The 16,402-nt window shown below is 36.6% G+C and overlaps 1 protein-coding gene and 1 pseudogene across 1 annotated transcript; both read right to left on the bottom strand.

Annotated features, from left to right (window-relative positions):
• Nucleotides 1-910: 910 nt before the first annotated feature.
• On the bottom strand, nt 911-1,487 carry LOC135365227 (akirin-1-like; annotated as a pseudogene).
• Nucleotides 1,488-6,596: 5,109 nt separating this feature from the next.
• LOC135365282 (olfactory receptor 2AJ1-like) lies at nt 6,597-7,570 on the bottom strand. The gene has a single exon (XM_064595624.1). It carries the CDS (start codon nt 7,554-7,556, stop codon nt 6,597-6,599), a length of 960 nt encoding a protein of 319 aa, XP_064451694.1. The 5' UTR covers nt 7,557-7,570.
• Between the last annotated feature and the right edge of the window lie 8,832 nt (nt 7,571-16,402).

The raw sequence follows: 16,402 nt of genomic DNA, 5'->3' as shown, positions 1-16,402 counted from the left end.
GTGCCACCAGGGGCTGGCCCAGCCCCACACTCACCTGTGTTATGCTCCCAAGCAAGCCCTGATGCTCCTGCTGCAGGGAGACCTTTTCTTTATAGCGATTCTGTGTCCAGGGGCTCTCTGTGTGAATGAGGTGAGCACAGACTCCACATGGGTATTTGAAGGCTTGGAATCAAAGTATTTTTCAACACGGCGAGGCAGAGTCCATGTGTCAAACGGCCCGTCTCCAGTTTGTCCTAATTCCTCACCACACATTTGTAGACCTAGGACCAGAGACTTTTGCTACGTCCTCATAATCACCCCTAATGCCCATCCTAACTTATGATCCATATTCTGTGCCTGGAAACAGTCCCTGTATTTAACAATAACACCTACAACATAAAACAATTTACCGTGACAACTTATATGGTCACAAAACATTAATGATCTTCTGTAGACCAAGCAAATGTTTTTAACTATAATTGTCATGCATCAAATTCACAGCCAGAACCCCCAAGATCAAAAAAATATTTGCACAATTTCAATAATAACTTAAAATACACACAGACACACACGCACAAACACATACACACACAGTCACACACACTTCTTACAGAACCGTGCTTGTGGAAACCCCATTTGTTGAGTGCCACTGAGGGCATATTTTGCTAAACTGCTGCTCCAGGTATTTTTGTTTGGAAAATCTATCACAGTAGGGCACGGCTGTTTATCGGATGAGCAGAAAAGAAAGATATGTTTGTGGCAACCAGAAAGTTTTAAGGTCTTCCACGTTGTATGAAATGCACCTGAAGAAACGTTTACATGTTCACAGGATGCCATGTTGGAGCTGAAATGTGGTAACAAACCAGTTGCAAAAAGTGTACAGCAGCCATCTCTTGAGGTCAAACCTGGTACCCAGATATGCCAGAAAGCTTCAGGACACATAGCTTGTTGTCCTTGTCCCATATCGTCACATAATCTGATCATGTGTGCATTTCACAAGAGGCTCATATTTTTCTGCTAGTTTGGTATTGAGGATTTGCTCATACTCCTCCCGAATTTTCTCTTCTTAGTCTTTTAAGAGATGCTCACATATTATTCTGACTTGTCAGAGGGGAAAAGAGGGCTGGTCCTTCTTCATCCCTGAGTAACCTGGAGAACTAGGGGCTGTGAGTGCTGAGGAATGAGGCTGACTTTCCAAAGTACAAGCTTCACTCTGATTCAGAACAGCTTCTAAATGTCTCCAACTCTGATAAGGACTATATTCTTGTTTTATGTTCTGAAAAGTTTGTCCTAGTGTTGGAAGGCATGGATTGTTGTGGGGCAGGTTGGGGTGCTGCAGAGTCGGTGGTGGGGTCTGCTCTGGAGAAGCGGTGGTGTCTCTGTGTCCGGGGGGCCTGACCTGGAGTGGGGCCGGGCAGAGGGGCGCAGCACCGCCACTTTGGGGAACCAGGACTCCACAGCCCGGCCTCGAACTCCATGGGCTGTTTCAATGTCGCCCCACACACCATGCCTCAGGGGCCAGGGACCAGGGGCAGATTTGGAGGTACCTGCAGCCCCACCTCTGGCTCCTCAGTGTAGCTCACAAGCCAGGCCAGCTCCAATCCCAAGGCATACGTTATTTGTAAAAACATAAATCAATAAGCTGCAATTTATTAAAATGAAAATCTTATGATCTCTGACAGGAAAAACTCAAAAATAAACAGCAAGCTCCAGACTCAGAAAATCTTGAAACAAAGGATCTCTTTCCAAAGGATACATGTGAAAAACAATTGTGTTCTAAATATACAAAGAACACTTGAAATCAACAATGAAGAAAATAACTTAATTAAGAAAACAGACTGAGTCCTATATTAGACCCATCACTGCAGAAGATAGATTGCAGGGGAGGAGCAAGATGGCGGAGGAGTAGGAGATCTAAATTTTGTCTGGTACTAGGAATTAAGCTAGGTAGGGATCAAACCATTCTGAACATCTACGAACTCAACAGGATATCGAAGAGAAGAATAGCAGCAACTCTCTGAACAGAAAAGCGACCACTTTCTGGAAGGACGTGCGGAGAAGTCAATCCGAGGTGATATTTGGGAAGACAGACGGTGGGGGAGGGGGCCTCCGTCAGCCGTTTCTGGCAAGTGATAGAGGAGCCGAGCACAAAATTGGAAGTTTGAGAAGTCGGCTCCGCTGAGGGACGTTGCTCAGTGGCTAAGCGGGGGTGGAACCCTTGTGGGACAGTGTGGTCTCAAGACCCTCGGAGTCACAGAAAGACCAGGGGTGCCTGAGTGTGGCTGAGCTCCCAGGTAGCGGAGCAGGGAAGCTGGCTGCAGAGACAGAGCCGAGGAGTCAGCTCTCAGCTCAGGGTTGCCATAAACTGTGATCCAGGGCACAGTCAGGCCACTGTTCCTCCAGCAGGGACCCAACAAGTGGCAGATCTGGGGAGACTCACCTTCCTCCCCCAGGAGGAGTGGCGCAGGAGCCACCTCAGGAATCTGCTGGGTTCAGAGAATCCATACGGGATCGGGAAATGGGAGTGATTGACTGCTTTTTTCTGGGGGCTCACTGAGAAGCGGGGCCCCGAGTTCTTGGCTCCTCTGGGGTGGAGATTGGGAGGCTGCCATTTTCACTCTTTGCCTCCAAAGCTGTACAGAAAGCTTGCAGGGAACAAAAGCTCCTGAGAGCAAACCCAAGCAGATTACTTAGCGCTGCCCCCAGCAAGGGCAGGGTAATTACTCCTTGGGAAAAGACATTTGAGAACCTCGGCAACAGGACCCTTCGCCAAAAGATCAGCAAGAACAGCCAGCCGAGGGGCACCTGGGTGGCTCAGTCATTAGGCGTCTGCCTTCGGCTCAGGTCATGATCCCAGGGTCCCGCATCAGGTTCCCTGATCCTCCGGAAGCCTGCTTCTCCCTCTCCCACTCCGCCTGCTTGTGTTCCCTCTCTCACTGTGTCTCTCTCTGTCAAATAAATAAATAAAATCTTAAAAAAAAAAAAAATCAGCCAGCCATGACCAAGTTTACCAATCAATGAGAATGGCAGATCTCCAGCACTAGGGGAATACAGCACATGGATTTCATGGCTTTTTTTCCCATGATTCTTTGATCTTTCAAAGTGAATATTTTTAATTTTCTTTTTTTCTTTTGCTTTTTTTTAAATTTTTTTCTTTTTCCCTTTTTTAAACAACAACTTATCATTCCCTTTTAAAAAAAAAATTCATTTAAGAGTCATATTCTATCCCTTCATAGTAGTTTAAAGTTATTTTTGGTATATGTATATATATATATATATGTTGTTCTCTCTAAAATTTTGGGTTACAGCTGCTTCTAACACACCAAAATATACCCTAAATCTCTAGTGTATGGCTTTGTTCTAGTCTCCTGCCTGATCACATTCTCGCCCTCTTTTTTTTTTTTTATTCCTCTTCTTTCTTTTTTCAAACAACTTCTTATCAATTCTTTTATAATTTTCATCTTTCCAGTCATATTCCATCCCTTCTTCATATTTAACCTTATTTTTGTACATATGTAAGTTTTTCTTTCTTTAAACTTTTGGGAGGCAGTTTCTCCTAACAGACCAAAATACACACACAAAATAGTGTGTGGCACTGATCTATGAACCAGCCTGATCATATTTGATCATATCCTGTTTTTTTTTTTTTAATCTTTTTCTTTTTTTTTTCTTTTTTTCTTTCCCTTTCTTTTCCCCCAGTTTCAGGTCTTTTCTGATTTGTTTAGTGTATATGTTTCTGGTGTCATTGTTACCCTCTTAGCATTTTGTTCTCTCATTCATCTATTGTGCTCTGCACAAAATGACAAGATGAAAAAAATCACCTACTCAATACGGACATTAGTACGATGTTGGACCTAGAGTTCAGAATCATGATTTTAAAGATACTAGCTGGGCTTGAAAAAAGCATGGGAGATATTAGAGAAACCGTTTCTGGAGAAATAAAAGAACTAAAATCTAACCAAGTTGAAATCAAAAAGGCTATTAATGAGGTGCAATCCAAAATGGAGCTCTAACTGCTAGGATAAATGAGGCAGAAGAAAAAATTAGTGAAAAATTAGTGATATAGAAGACCAAATGTTGGAAAATAAAGAAGCTGAGAAAAAGAGAGATAACCAACTACTGGATCACGAGGGCAGAATTCGAGAGATAAGTGATACCATAAGACAAAACAATATTAGAATAATTGGGATCCCAGAAGAAGAACAAAGAGGGAGAGGGGCAGAAGGTATATTGGAGCAAATTACAGCAGAGAACTTCCCTAATTTGGGGAAAGAAACAGGCATCAAAATCCAGGAGGCACAGAGAACCCCCTTCAAAATCAATAAAAATAGGTCCACACCCCGACATCTAATAGTAAAACTTATGAGTCTCAGAGACAAAGAGAAAATCCTGAAGGCAGCTCGGGACAAGAGGTCTGTAACCTACAATGGTAGAAATATTAGATTGGCAACAGACCTATCCACAGAGACCTGACAGGCCAGAAAGGACTGGCATGATATATTCAGAGCACTAAATGAGAAAAATATGCAGTCAAGAATACTATATCCAGCTAGGCTGTCATTGAAAATAGGAGAGATAAAAAGCCTCCAGGACAAAGAAAAACTAAAGGAATTTGCAAACACAAAACCAGCCCTACAGGAAATCTTGAAAGGGGTCCTCTAAGCAAAGAGAGAGCCTAAAAGCAACATAGACCAGAAAGGAACACAGACAATATACGGTAACAGTCACCTTACAGGCAATACAATGGCACTAAATTCCTATCTTTCAATAGTTACCCTGAATGTAAATGGGCTAAATGCCCCAATCAAAAGACATAGGCTATCAGAGTGGATTAAAAAACAAGACCCATGGATATGCTCTCTGCAAGAGACTCATTTTAGACCCAAAGACACCCCGAGATCAAAAGTGAGGGGGTGGAAAGGAATTTCCAATGCTAATGGACACCAAAAGAAAGCTGGGGTGGCAATCCTTTTATCAGACAAATTAGATTTTAAACCAAAGATTATAAGAGATGAGGAAGGACACTATATCCTACTTAATGGGTCTATCCAACAGGAAGATCTAACAATTTGTAAATATCTATGCCTCTAACATGGGAGCAACTACTTCTATAAGGCAATTGATAACAAATAAAATCTTAAAAAATAAAGTCTTAAAAAATATTTTTCTTCTTTGCACTAATTTTTAGGATAAAATGCTAAAAATGTTACAAAATGTAACCCTATATGTGTACCTAAAACAAGACACAATTTTAATACACACATTAAATATTTTGTGTTTGCTTCTAGAAAGGATGAGTACTTTCATTGTACCACAACTAATGTATATATGTAAGTGTATGTATATATATTTCTCACTTCAGTAACAAAGGTTTCAAAACAAACTATTCAATGAACAATGGATATTTCAAGTGGAGTTCCGAAAAGTTTAGTGTTTTTTTTGAAACTTCCAGGTGAGGGCAGAGTGATACATGTTGTTGTGCTGGTTTCTGATTTAATGTAGTTCTGACATTTTGTTTCCCAGATTCCCTCTCAATTAAGTTTGAAAGGGAGCAAAAACAGAAATTGCTTGTGCCTGCTAGATTGTTTTTGGCCCCTCTACCTCACTTTCTCTGTACAGAGGTGTAGCCCTCTCACTCAGACATTCACAATACAAAAAAGATCCAGGGGTACCAGGACAGGGATGCAATTGATGTATGGAGGTTCTTGCATGCAATATTTGTTTACATCATTGTGCAAGAAAACAGGGATTGTGGATTTCAAATGGAAGTGTTTTCATGATTTAGAACTCATATTAATAGAAATTGAATGCTAGTTCTTAAATAACTCTTAATAAATGTTATTCTTACTAAATAATATTGAATGCATTGAGTATATCAAATAAGTTACATAATGTATTAGTATATTAAAATACATAATAATATATGATTTATTAAATACTAAAATACATTGGTTTATGTTTCTGTTTTATTGAGGTATAATTGATATAATTCTACTGTTCTTAGGTGTACTGCATAAAAATTTGATATATCTATATATTATAAAATAATTATCAAAATAACTTTAGTTATCATCTGTCACCACCCAGAGCTACAATTCATTTTGTTATGATGAGAACTACTAAAACCTACACTCTCAGCCACTTTCTTATATACAACAGACCATTGTTAACTACAGTCACCATGCTCTACATTACATCACAGGACTTACTTATTTTTAACTTATGTATCATATAACTAGAATTTTTACCTCTTGAACACCTGCACCCTTTTTGCCTATAATTTTTTATGAATTTTTGATAACTGCTTGTAACCTTGGAATTATAATTTTACTGTTTCATGAAATACAAAAGTTATATGGATAGATCCCATATAACGTGATAGTATTATAAAAGTCAATTTTTATAAGATCTTAGAATTTTTCATGGGAGGGAACAGTACATTTCTGGATGTATGTATTTATAAAACAAATACCTGTAAAACTTTTTTTTAATTTTCATTGGAGGTTTGGAAAAATCCACTTTCCACTCTTGATGGATAGAAACTTTGATTTTCTTTCTAAAGATATGACTAATGGATAATCTCTAAGCATTGAATATTGATATAGAAAACACATGCTTCAAGCATTTTTATTACTATCTTTAATGGAGAAAGTTACTTTGAGCATATTTTTCATTGCCTTCAGAACATCTTTATTCCTAAAACTGTAGATGATAGGGTTCAGTGTGGGTGTGAGGATGGTATAGAATATTGCCAAATATTTGTCCTGGCCCGGAGTGTGGTATGATTTGGGTCTCATGTATGTGAAAATAAATGGCCCATAGTACATTGTGACCACAATCATGTGGAAGGAACAGGTAGAAAATGACTTTTTCCGTACTTCTGATGATTTCATTTGAAGAACAGTAAGGAGAATTTGGACATAAGAAGCAAGGATTAGGGAGGAAGGGACAAGGAGAAAAATTAAGCCAGTTACATAAACTCCTCGTTCATAGAGTGTTGTGTCCACACAGGACAACTTCAACATGGCAGGGACTTCACAGAAAAAGTGATCGATGGCTCTTGGGCCACAGAAGGGAAACTGGAGTGCATAAGCTGTGTGGACTATGAAGTTGACGGTCCCAGCAATCCAGGACCCTCTAGCCATGAGAATGCGGACATAGTCATTCATAAGAATGGGATAGTGCAGTGCGTGACAGATGGCTACATAGTGATCATAAGACATTGCCGCCAGGAGAAGGCACTCACCACCCAGGAGGGTGAGGGATAGAAATATCTGGAAGCCACAACCTGCGAATGAAATAGTTCTGCTGCCTGACAGAAAGTCAGTGACCATTTTGGGAACAATGTTGGAAATATGCAAGATGTCCATGAAAGACAGATGGCTGAGCAGGAAATACATTGGAGTATGGAGTCTTGAGTCCCTGAGGATAAGGAGGATCATGATTGTGTTTTCTGTTATAGTCATAATAAAAATGATGAATATAAAGGAGATGAAAACTAGACTTGATTGAGAAGAAGAAAAGAGTCCTAAAAGAATGAAATCACTGGTGAAACTGTGATTCTCATGCCCCATCATGAACTCCACTCTTTTCCTAAAATAGAAAAAATAGAGCTAAAATGCAGTGGCGTAAATCTCAAACTCATTTACATTTAGAAGCATAATAAAATGAGAGTGATGCAGATTTTGCAGTTCAAGTCAACAGACTCTCAACAAGCTTTGGAAGTGGGCTTGGTTTACAACATGGCCATTTATTTGTTTGAATCAACTGATGATAGTGGTCTATTGAGAAAGCTGTCAGCTCCATGTAGTCTTAATTCCGTATTCTTAAATGCAGTTCAATCTTTTGTCAAAGGTCACTTTTTAAATGAGACCTACCCTGAACAGTGTACTTAAAATCTCAGTAACCCCCGACTTGCCTATTTCTCCTTACTGTGCTGTCCTTTGATGCATTTTGCAAATCACTTTTCATCTTTTACATATTCAATAAACTTATGAACTACATTTATTTTTTATGGTTATTCTAACTCATCAGAACTTAAACTTCCCAATGTGAAATCGTTGTTTTGCCCTCTGTATAAACTGAACGGCTACACAATGCCTGGTGTATAGTAGTTCCTCAATAATATCCTTTAAATACCTGAATAAATGAATAGCATATGGAACTCAATTTTCTGTCTCATTTTTTATTTGGATAAACCCTAAAGAAAATGAAATGTATTATTTATACATCTTTCTAAAATAATAAGTAATGATATACTATAAAAACTAGCTTAATCTGTATTTATAATTTAATCTTTAATTTGTAAATATCAGCATTTAAATGTAAAAAATGAAAATTTTATTCAGTTAAAATGAGAATATATTTTAATTGGGCCAGTTTTATTAACTCCTCAAAATTGAATTATATTTCATTAATTCTTTATATAGAGAATCATATTGTTTCCTAAATAATGAAATTGTTTAGATGTGGGTAGTGACTTAAGTGTTCCCTTTACTATATGTGCACAAATTCACTATGTATGATCTATCCCTCAATAAATAGATATACATGCATGAATTTAAGAAAACACTGCTGCAAATCATGAAAAATAAATAACATATAAAACAACTTATTTGCCTTCTTTAAGAACTTTAAGAACTATTCATAAGTTTGGGGTTCCTGTCTGGCTTAGTCAGTAGAGCATGTGACTCTTGATCTCAGGGTTGTAAGTTCAAGCACCATGAATCTTAAAAACAACAACAAAAACACTCTTTTAAGTTTGAATGAAATGTGTTTTGGTTTTCCCTTTGGGAAGCAAATGTACAAATATGTCCCTGATAAAATATAAATAATGTGTATTTTTCTGTTTTATTTTAGTGATTATTGAGATACTTCATTATGAAATAAACCTCTACACTCTATTTTGATGGCCTGGAATGTGGCCACTGTTTTGCTATAATGTTAGGTATATGAAAAGATTAACCTTTGAATGACGTTGCAGATATATACATGTTTAAGTAGGTCTTGCTGTTTTGACTGGTTTGACCAACAGCTCAGTAAAATTCGGTAAGGACATGGATTGAGATTTAAGGGCATCGATGCCTTCCTTGAACTGGTGGATCATAAGTTAGTCTTTAAAATCTATGAATAAAAAAATCAATGAATATTATTGACAACTCAAATTCAGTATATCATTATCCAAAGTTGTTGACTTTTTCTCACTGCCAAAAATAATTTTGTCATTCTGGTTTTCCATTTTCCATTAATGATTTCAATTGTTATGCTCATTCTCATCAAAAATCCATACTCGATTTTAGTGTTGAGAAGTGTGGGGGCATCTGAGAGACACAGTCAGTTAAATGCCCAGCTCTTGGTTTTGCCTCAGGTTGTCATATCAGGGTCATGAGATCAAGCCCCAGGTCAGGCTGTGCACACAGGTACAGAGTCTGCTTAACACTTTCCCTCCCTTTCCCTGTCTCCCTTTCTCTAAAATAAATAAATCTTAAAAAAAAAAAAAAGAAAAGAAAAGTATATGTAACGTCTATTTTCTGCAGAACCCCATCACATAGTAGTCCCTGGCCTATTGTAGGTTCTCAGTAAATGTTTGTTCAAGGTATTTTTGACTATGGACTCTGATATCCAAAGTTATCCACAATATATCAATTATATTTACATTTTTAAAGAGTTTGTGCTGCCTCTACAAGAATATTTTGTCTATATTTGTCTTCAGATATTAGAAGTACTCCATAATAAATTCAACAACTACTTCATCTTCTAGGTTCTGCTACTTTCTTTCCACTTCCATGGGGCACCTGAAGTTCAAGAGCTGAGCTGAGATCGAGTCCACTGCTTAACCAACTAAGCCACCCAGGTGTACAACCATCTTTTAAGAATCTTTGCCTAACTGGTCAATCAGGCATCTGGAATATCCTTCCATGATGCTAGAATGATAGATAAAATGATACCTTCTATGCCATCCAGAATGTTGAATGAAATCTGTTCTTGAATCCAAAGAGGTATACTCTAATGGTGAGCTTCCTAACACTATGTTTAAAAGTGGGAAGACAAATGTTACATATCCTGTAAAATCTTCCAAATCTGTGCTACCCTTATAAAGTTATAGTCTCTTTCTCTCTATATGACATTAAATATTCTCTGTCTAATAATACTAAATGTAAGTAAAGAGATGTAACATGCAGTTTACACCATCCTAACCTCTAGAAGTTTGGAGACTAATTATAGAAGATGCTGTCATCATTAGATACCAAGTCTTTAGCTATAAACACAGTCATATCCCAAACTTGTCTCCCAGGTAAAAGAAAGGCTTCCATGCACTTTACCTAGTGAATGCAATATGCTCAAATATTTTTTACCATTTTACATTTGTCAACATTTTGAAAATTCATTATGCAGCACTAATTTGACTTAACTAGTTTGAAAAATATTCTTTTCATTTTTGTGTCACATCTCTCAGTACATGAATAAAACATTCAGAATATGTCCTTAAATTTAAACAGAAGGGAAATTACATTTAAATAGAAGGAAACTATTCAATAAAATTAGTAAGACTACACATCTATTCAATTATTTGTATGTTCCTACATTACATCTTTATATTAAAATTTTGACTGTAAGATGAAAGACAAAAATAATAGATCATTACTTCCTGAGTAATATTTATCTTGAGGTGTTTAATGTAGAAATCCTGGGAATATTAAGTCTGATATACATGCTTATATTTATACTAAAAGATAATGCTACTTTGAATATCTTTTATTTTTTCCTTGCTTAATTGTTCTGGCTAGAACTCTCAGTACTATATGGAATAGAAATTTTAAGATGATCATTCTTGTGTTGTTTCTGATCATAGAGAAACAAAGTTTTCAGCATTTTTAGTATTGATTTATTATGTGTTTTTTTTTTTTTCTATAACTAATGTTTGGAGAGTTTTATCAAGACAATATGTTGCATTTTATCAAATGTTTTTTCCTGCACCTATTGAGATGATCATATGATTTTTATATCATTTTGTTAAATATATGGTTCTACTTATGCTTAGATTCCTTTTTCTGGGTCTTGGTATAGAGCCCCATATCAGGCTCCATGCTCAACACTGAGTCTGTTTGAGGATTCTCTCTGCCTGCCCTCCCCCTCTTTAAATCCATAAATAAATCTTTAAAAAAATGTTTGCTCATGGAAGAAAGAAATTTATAAATGAGAATAATTTTGGAGAGGAGAGAGGTTATGTGGAGCCTCAAAGGCTGAGAATATCTACAATTTTGAGAAACTGCCTACATTCCATGATCACTTCCTGTCTCTCATGGGGATTTTATTGAAGAGGGGCATAGTCAACACAAGTTAAAAGCCTAGTTTATTTTGATAGACTCAGTGTCTATTTTGAAAAGCTGAAAAGATAAAATTTGTTTACACTTCAAAGCAACAGTGTTAAAACTAATATACAGCACATGGACAGAAACCTTAATGAAAATTATGATTTTGGGGGCACCTGGGTGGCTCAGTTAGTTAAGCGGCTGCCTTTGACTCAGGTCATGATCCCAGGGTCCTGGGATCCAGCCCCGTGTTGGGATCCCTTCTTCTCACTCTCCCTCTGCTGCTCCCCCTGCTTGTGCACTCTCTCTGTCAAATAAATAAAATATTTTTAAAAATATGATTTTTCAAATTCCTTTTTTATTCTTGTACTCCTAATTAATTCAAAAAATTTGAGAAAAGTGTATGAACTTTTTCTTCCATATATGTAATTTTCTATTATATCTCACTTCAGTATGTTCACATACTTTATGTCAGAGACTATGTGCGAATTGGCTTTATATATAAAAATATATATTTACATATACATATATTTATAATTATACACCCGCACTTTCTCATTGAAATGACACAATGTCTGAGCCAGGAATAAGTCAATGAATGTGTAAGTGTCTAGAGACTGGAAAACATATAGTCCATGCTGCTTAACCAACAATGGCTTAAAAGTCCCCACATCATAAAATTAAAAAGATGGAATTCTTGATCATGCCACATATCATCTTTGAAGTTGCATCTCTTCAGAAGCAGCTAATGATACTTCTCTTGCTGTAAACATCAGCAGTCTGTGACATGTGAAAAGAGGACATGGAAGGACAGTTATTTGATCTTAAATCATCTAGCCAGGTGTTACACATGCTTATTTCCCTGATGTTTTACAGACCATCCCATACTTCAAGGACAAGGGAAGTGCAATACAGTTCTTAGTCCAGAAGAAGGAAGTCAAGATTATTAACCAGCATCATGAATCAACAAGCTCTCCTTGTTTGGTTCACTTAATTTTCTCCAACAAAATAAGTTCAACACCCCCAAAAGGAGACAACCAAAAGTTGCATTTAGCCATGTGATGAGGATGTATGAAGCAGGTCTAGAAATGATTTTTCTTATTACATGACCTGTGAAATACAAGTCATCAAAATACGCAAAACATTTGGTGTTTCAAGGTCCTGATAACATCAATTAACAGTCCTATAAAGAAGAGCAGGAGAAACACAGGAATTTGTTCTCAGATATTCTCAAATCTCAATGGGCAGAAATGTGGGTGCCTTTTATATTGTAGATGAAGAACATTCATAAGTAAAGGCACTTTTCTATTTCCCTGGAGCATATTTTTCATTTTTTTACCATTCCTCTTGGTTCATTCCTCTGGAATGTTCCCTCCCCTTTCCAATATCTCATTGCTTGCTTACCATAATTGTAGAAAATTATCTTCTTGTGGCTAAGTGGTTTTCTCAGTCACCTTATTGAGGGAATGTTTTTGGAATCTTTTGGAATCTTTGCATAAAAGAATATTATTTTACAAATATTCACTGATTTCTTCTGATCTATATGAGAGGAGTGAAGTGTCCACTCCAAATGTATGAGCCAGGACATGTAATTATTTGCTTTGTTCAATGCTGTGTGGCTGAAATTGTCTTTTTATCAATTCCAAGCAAAGGATTTTAGAGATAGCTTTGTTGTTGTTGTTGTTGCTTCTTCCATAACCATGAGAAGTAATGCTTGAGCAGCTTGTCACTTTCAAAACATTTTTTCTATGCTTGATTCCCTCATCCATAAGAACAGAAGGTTCTTATGAAATGTCCAGTTACAAAAGTGGAAACCACTTTATGTATTTTTAAGCAGAGGTAAAGAGGTTCAGAAAATTAATTTAATAGGAGGTGGGAACACCAAAGAGCTAAGTAGAGAAAAATGAGCAACCACAGCAATTTTCCATCACTTTGAGAAGTGGAGACATCTGGACAATGTGCCTTCCTGGATCTCATGAATGGGACCTTCATGTAAGATGTGAAAGCAAGATGGGGACTGGCAAGCACTACATAGATCCATAGTTGGGTCTCACAGGAACTGGAAACATGGAAAGTCTCAACCACTTCCAGGAACCCCAATGAAAAGAGACTGGGAGGTAAGAAAGAACACATAAGCTGAATTATATCCTATACAGCTTCTTTTTTATCATTTATATTTTAATTCCAGTGTAGTTAACACCAAGTTATATTAGTTTCTGATGTACAATATAGTGATGAAACGGTTCTAAACAAAACAAAACAAAAACAATTCTGTATATTACTCAGTGCTCATCAAGGTAAATGTACTCTTAATTCCTTTTGCATATTTCACCCATCCACCCACCCACCTGTCCTCGGGTTACCATCAGTTGGTTTTCTATAATTAAGTCTGTTTCTTTCTAATTTTCCCCTTTGTGCATTTTTTTGTTTATTAAATTCCACATATGGGTGCAATCGTATGATACTTGTCTTTTTCTGACTGACTTAATTTGTTTAGTATTATACTCTTTAGCTCAATCCATTTGCTGCAAATAGCAAGATTTCATTCTTTTTAAAATCTTATTTAAAATCAATTAATTAACAGATAGTGTATTATTAGTTTCAGAGGTAGAGTTTAGTGATTCATCAGTTGCATAGAACACCCAGTGCTCATTCCATCAAGTGCCCTCCTTAATGCCCATCACCCAGTTACCCCATCCCCCCACCCACCTTCCCTCCAGCAACCCTCAGTTTGTTTCCTATTGTTAAGTCTAATGGTTTCTGTCCCTCTCTGATTTCATCTTATTTTATTTTCCCCTCCCTTTCCCTATGTTCATCTGTCTTGTTTCTTGAATTCCACATATGAGTGAAATCATATGGTATTTTCATTCTCTGACTGGTTTATTTCACTTAGCCTAATACCTTCTAGTTCTATAGAGTTGTTGCAAATGGAAAAACTTCATTCTTTTTGATGGATGGGTAATATATATATATATATATATATAACAACAACAATATATGGTATATACCATTTCTTATTTATCCATTCATGTGTTGATGGACATCTGGACTCTGCTTATTTTGGCTATTGTGGACATTGCTACTATAAACATTGGGATGCATATGCGACTTTCAATCACTTTGTATCTGTTGACATTCATATTTATAGCTGAATAATATTCTATTGTATCTATACACCACTTCTGTATCCGTTCATCAATCGATGGACATTTGGGCTGCTTCCATATCTTGGCAATTATAAATAATGATGTCGTAAACAAAGGGGTACATGTATCCCTTTAAATTAGTATTTTTGTATCCTTTGAGTAAATACCTAGTGGTGCAATTGCTGGATCATAGAGTAGTTCTGTTTTTCACTTTCTGAAGAACCTCTATATCGTTTTCCAGAGTGACGACCCCAGTTTGCATTCCCACCAATACTACATTAGGGATTCTTTTTCCTCCACAGCCTCGCCAACAATTTATACTTCTTGTGTTATTGATTTTAGCCATTCTGACAGGTGTGAGGTAACATCTCATTGTACTGTTGATTGGCATTTCCCTGATGATGAGTGATGTTTTTATTCTTTTTTTTTAGTTCAAGTTCAATGAACATTTAGCATTATATTAGGTTCAGCAACTGTTTTCTCAAGGCCCTTAATTTTCTGCTAACAGTTTGAGTTTTGTTTTGTTTTGCTTTTGGCTTATTGGTTTGTTTTTGAATTCTGACTGCAAACTGATCCTATGAAAAAAATGACACAATTTTAGTATTAGTTTTGGGTCCATGCCTCTTCCAGGAATGAAAATATGCTGTAGTTAATATTGTTGCATAGCAAGAAGTGCAAATGGCAGTGGTTTAAAATAACAATACTAAGTTATTTTCCTCCTAAAGCTTGTTAGGCAAAATTTGACAGACACCTCATTTTTGTGTCAGTTGGGGCATCTCAAGTGCGATCTGGAGATTCATCTCCAAGATAACTTATATATACTTTATATATAAATATAAATGCATATATATACATCTATAACAACTTATCAGCATAAACTGTTTCATGGACTCATATATCCCAATATGTGAGTAATTCAGCTACACTACCACAAATAATTTTCAAATGATTGCAGCCTAAAGCATATAATTTTACATAGCCTGGAATAGGGTATCTATTTTTACATTGTATTCTTTTAGAATGAATTATGTTTGAGACTGATGTGTGCTGTCATAGTTGGCATATCATTCTCCAGTAATTTAATTTGTTAATTTTAATTGAGAGAATGATGATGGAACAAAGAATTTTATTCTAACATTTCAGTTTCAAGGACCTGGCATTCTCTTTGGGACAAAATCTTGTACTTATCAATATGGAACAGCATTTTTTTTTTTTAAAAACCTTGAATATATATAGATATGTTCTTTTTTTTGAGATGATGTGAGATAATTACAGAAATAGACTCAGTAGTTCATTCAGATGTTAAAATTCATATTTTAAGAATTTTGGCAAGAGACCATTTAAATTTGATATTCTTCATTTTAAATGTGCCACTTCCTTAGAATCAAAATATGTACGGTATAGTTCCTTCTTTTTTTAAATTTTTTTGTATCCTGCCACATTACTGAATTGCTGGATGAGTTCTAGTAATTTGGGGGTGGAGTCTTCTGGGTTTTCCACATAAAGTATCATGTCATCTGGGAAAAAGAGAGTTTGACTTCTTCTTTGCCAATATGAATACTTTTTATTTCTTTTTGTTGTCTGATTGCTGTTGCTAGGACTTCTAGTACTATGTTGGACAACAGTGGTGAGAGTGGGCACCCTTGATGTGTTCTTGATCCTAAGGGAAAGGCTCTCAGCTTTTCCCCATTGAGGATGATATTCGCTGTGGGTTTTTCATAGATGGATTTTATGAACTTGAGGAATGTTCCCTCTTTCCCTATACTCTGAAGAAAGGGGAACCCTCTCACACTGTTGGTGGGAATGCAAGTTGGTACAGCCACTTTGGAAAACAGTGTGGAGGTGCCTCAAAAATTTCAAAATAGAGCTACCCTATGACCCAGCAATTGCACTAGTGGGTATTTACCCCAAAGACACAGATGTAGTGAAAAGAAGGGCCATATGCACACCAATGTTCATAGCAGC

The sequence above is a fragment of the Mirounga angustirostris genome, unplaced genomic scaffold, assembly GCF_029215605.1.
Source record: "Mirounga angustirostris isolate CCGP_5_RB_7025 unplaced genomic scaffold, mMirAng1.0.hap1 SCAF_7, whole genome shotgun sequence".
In the NCBI taxonomy this organism is placed as follows: Eukaryota; Metazoa; Chordata; class Mammalia; order Carnivora; family Phocidae; genus Mirounga; species Mirounga angustirostris.
This window is presented reverse-complemented; position numbering and strand designations above follow the sequence as displayed.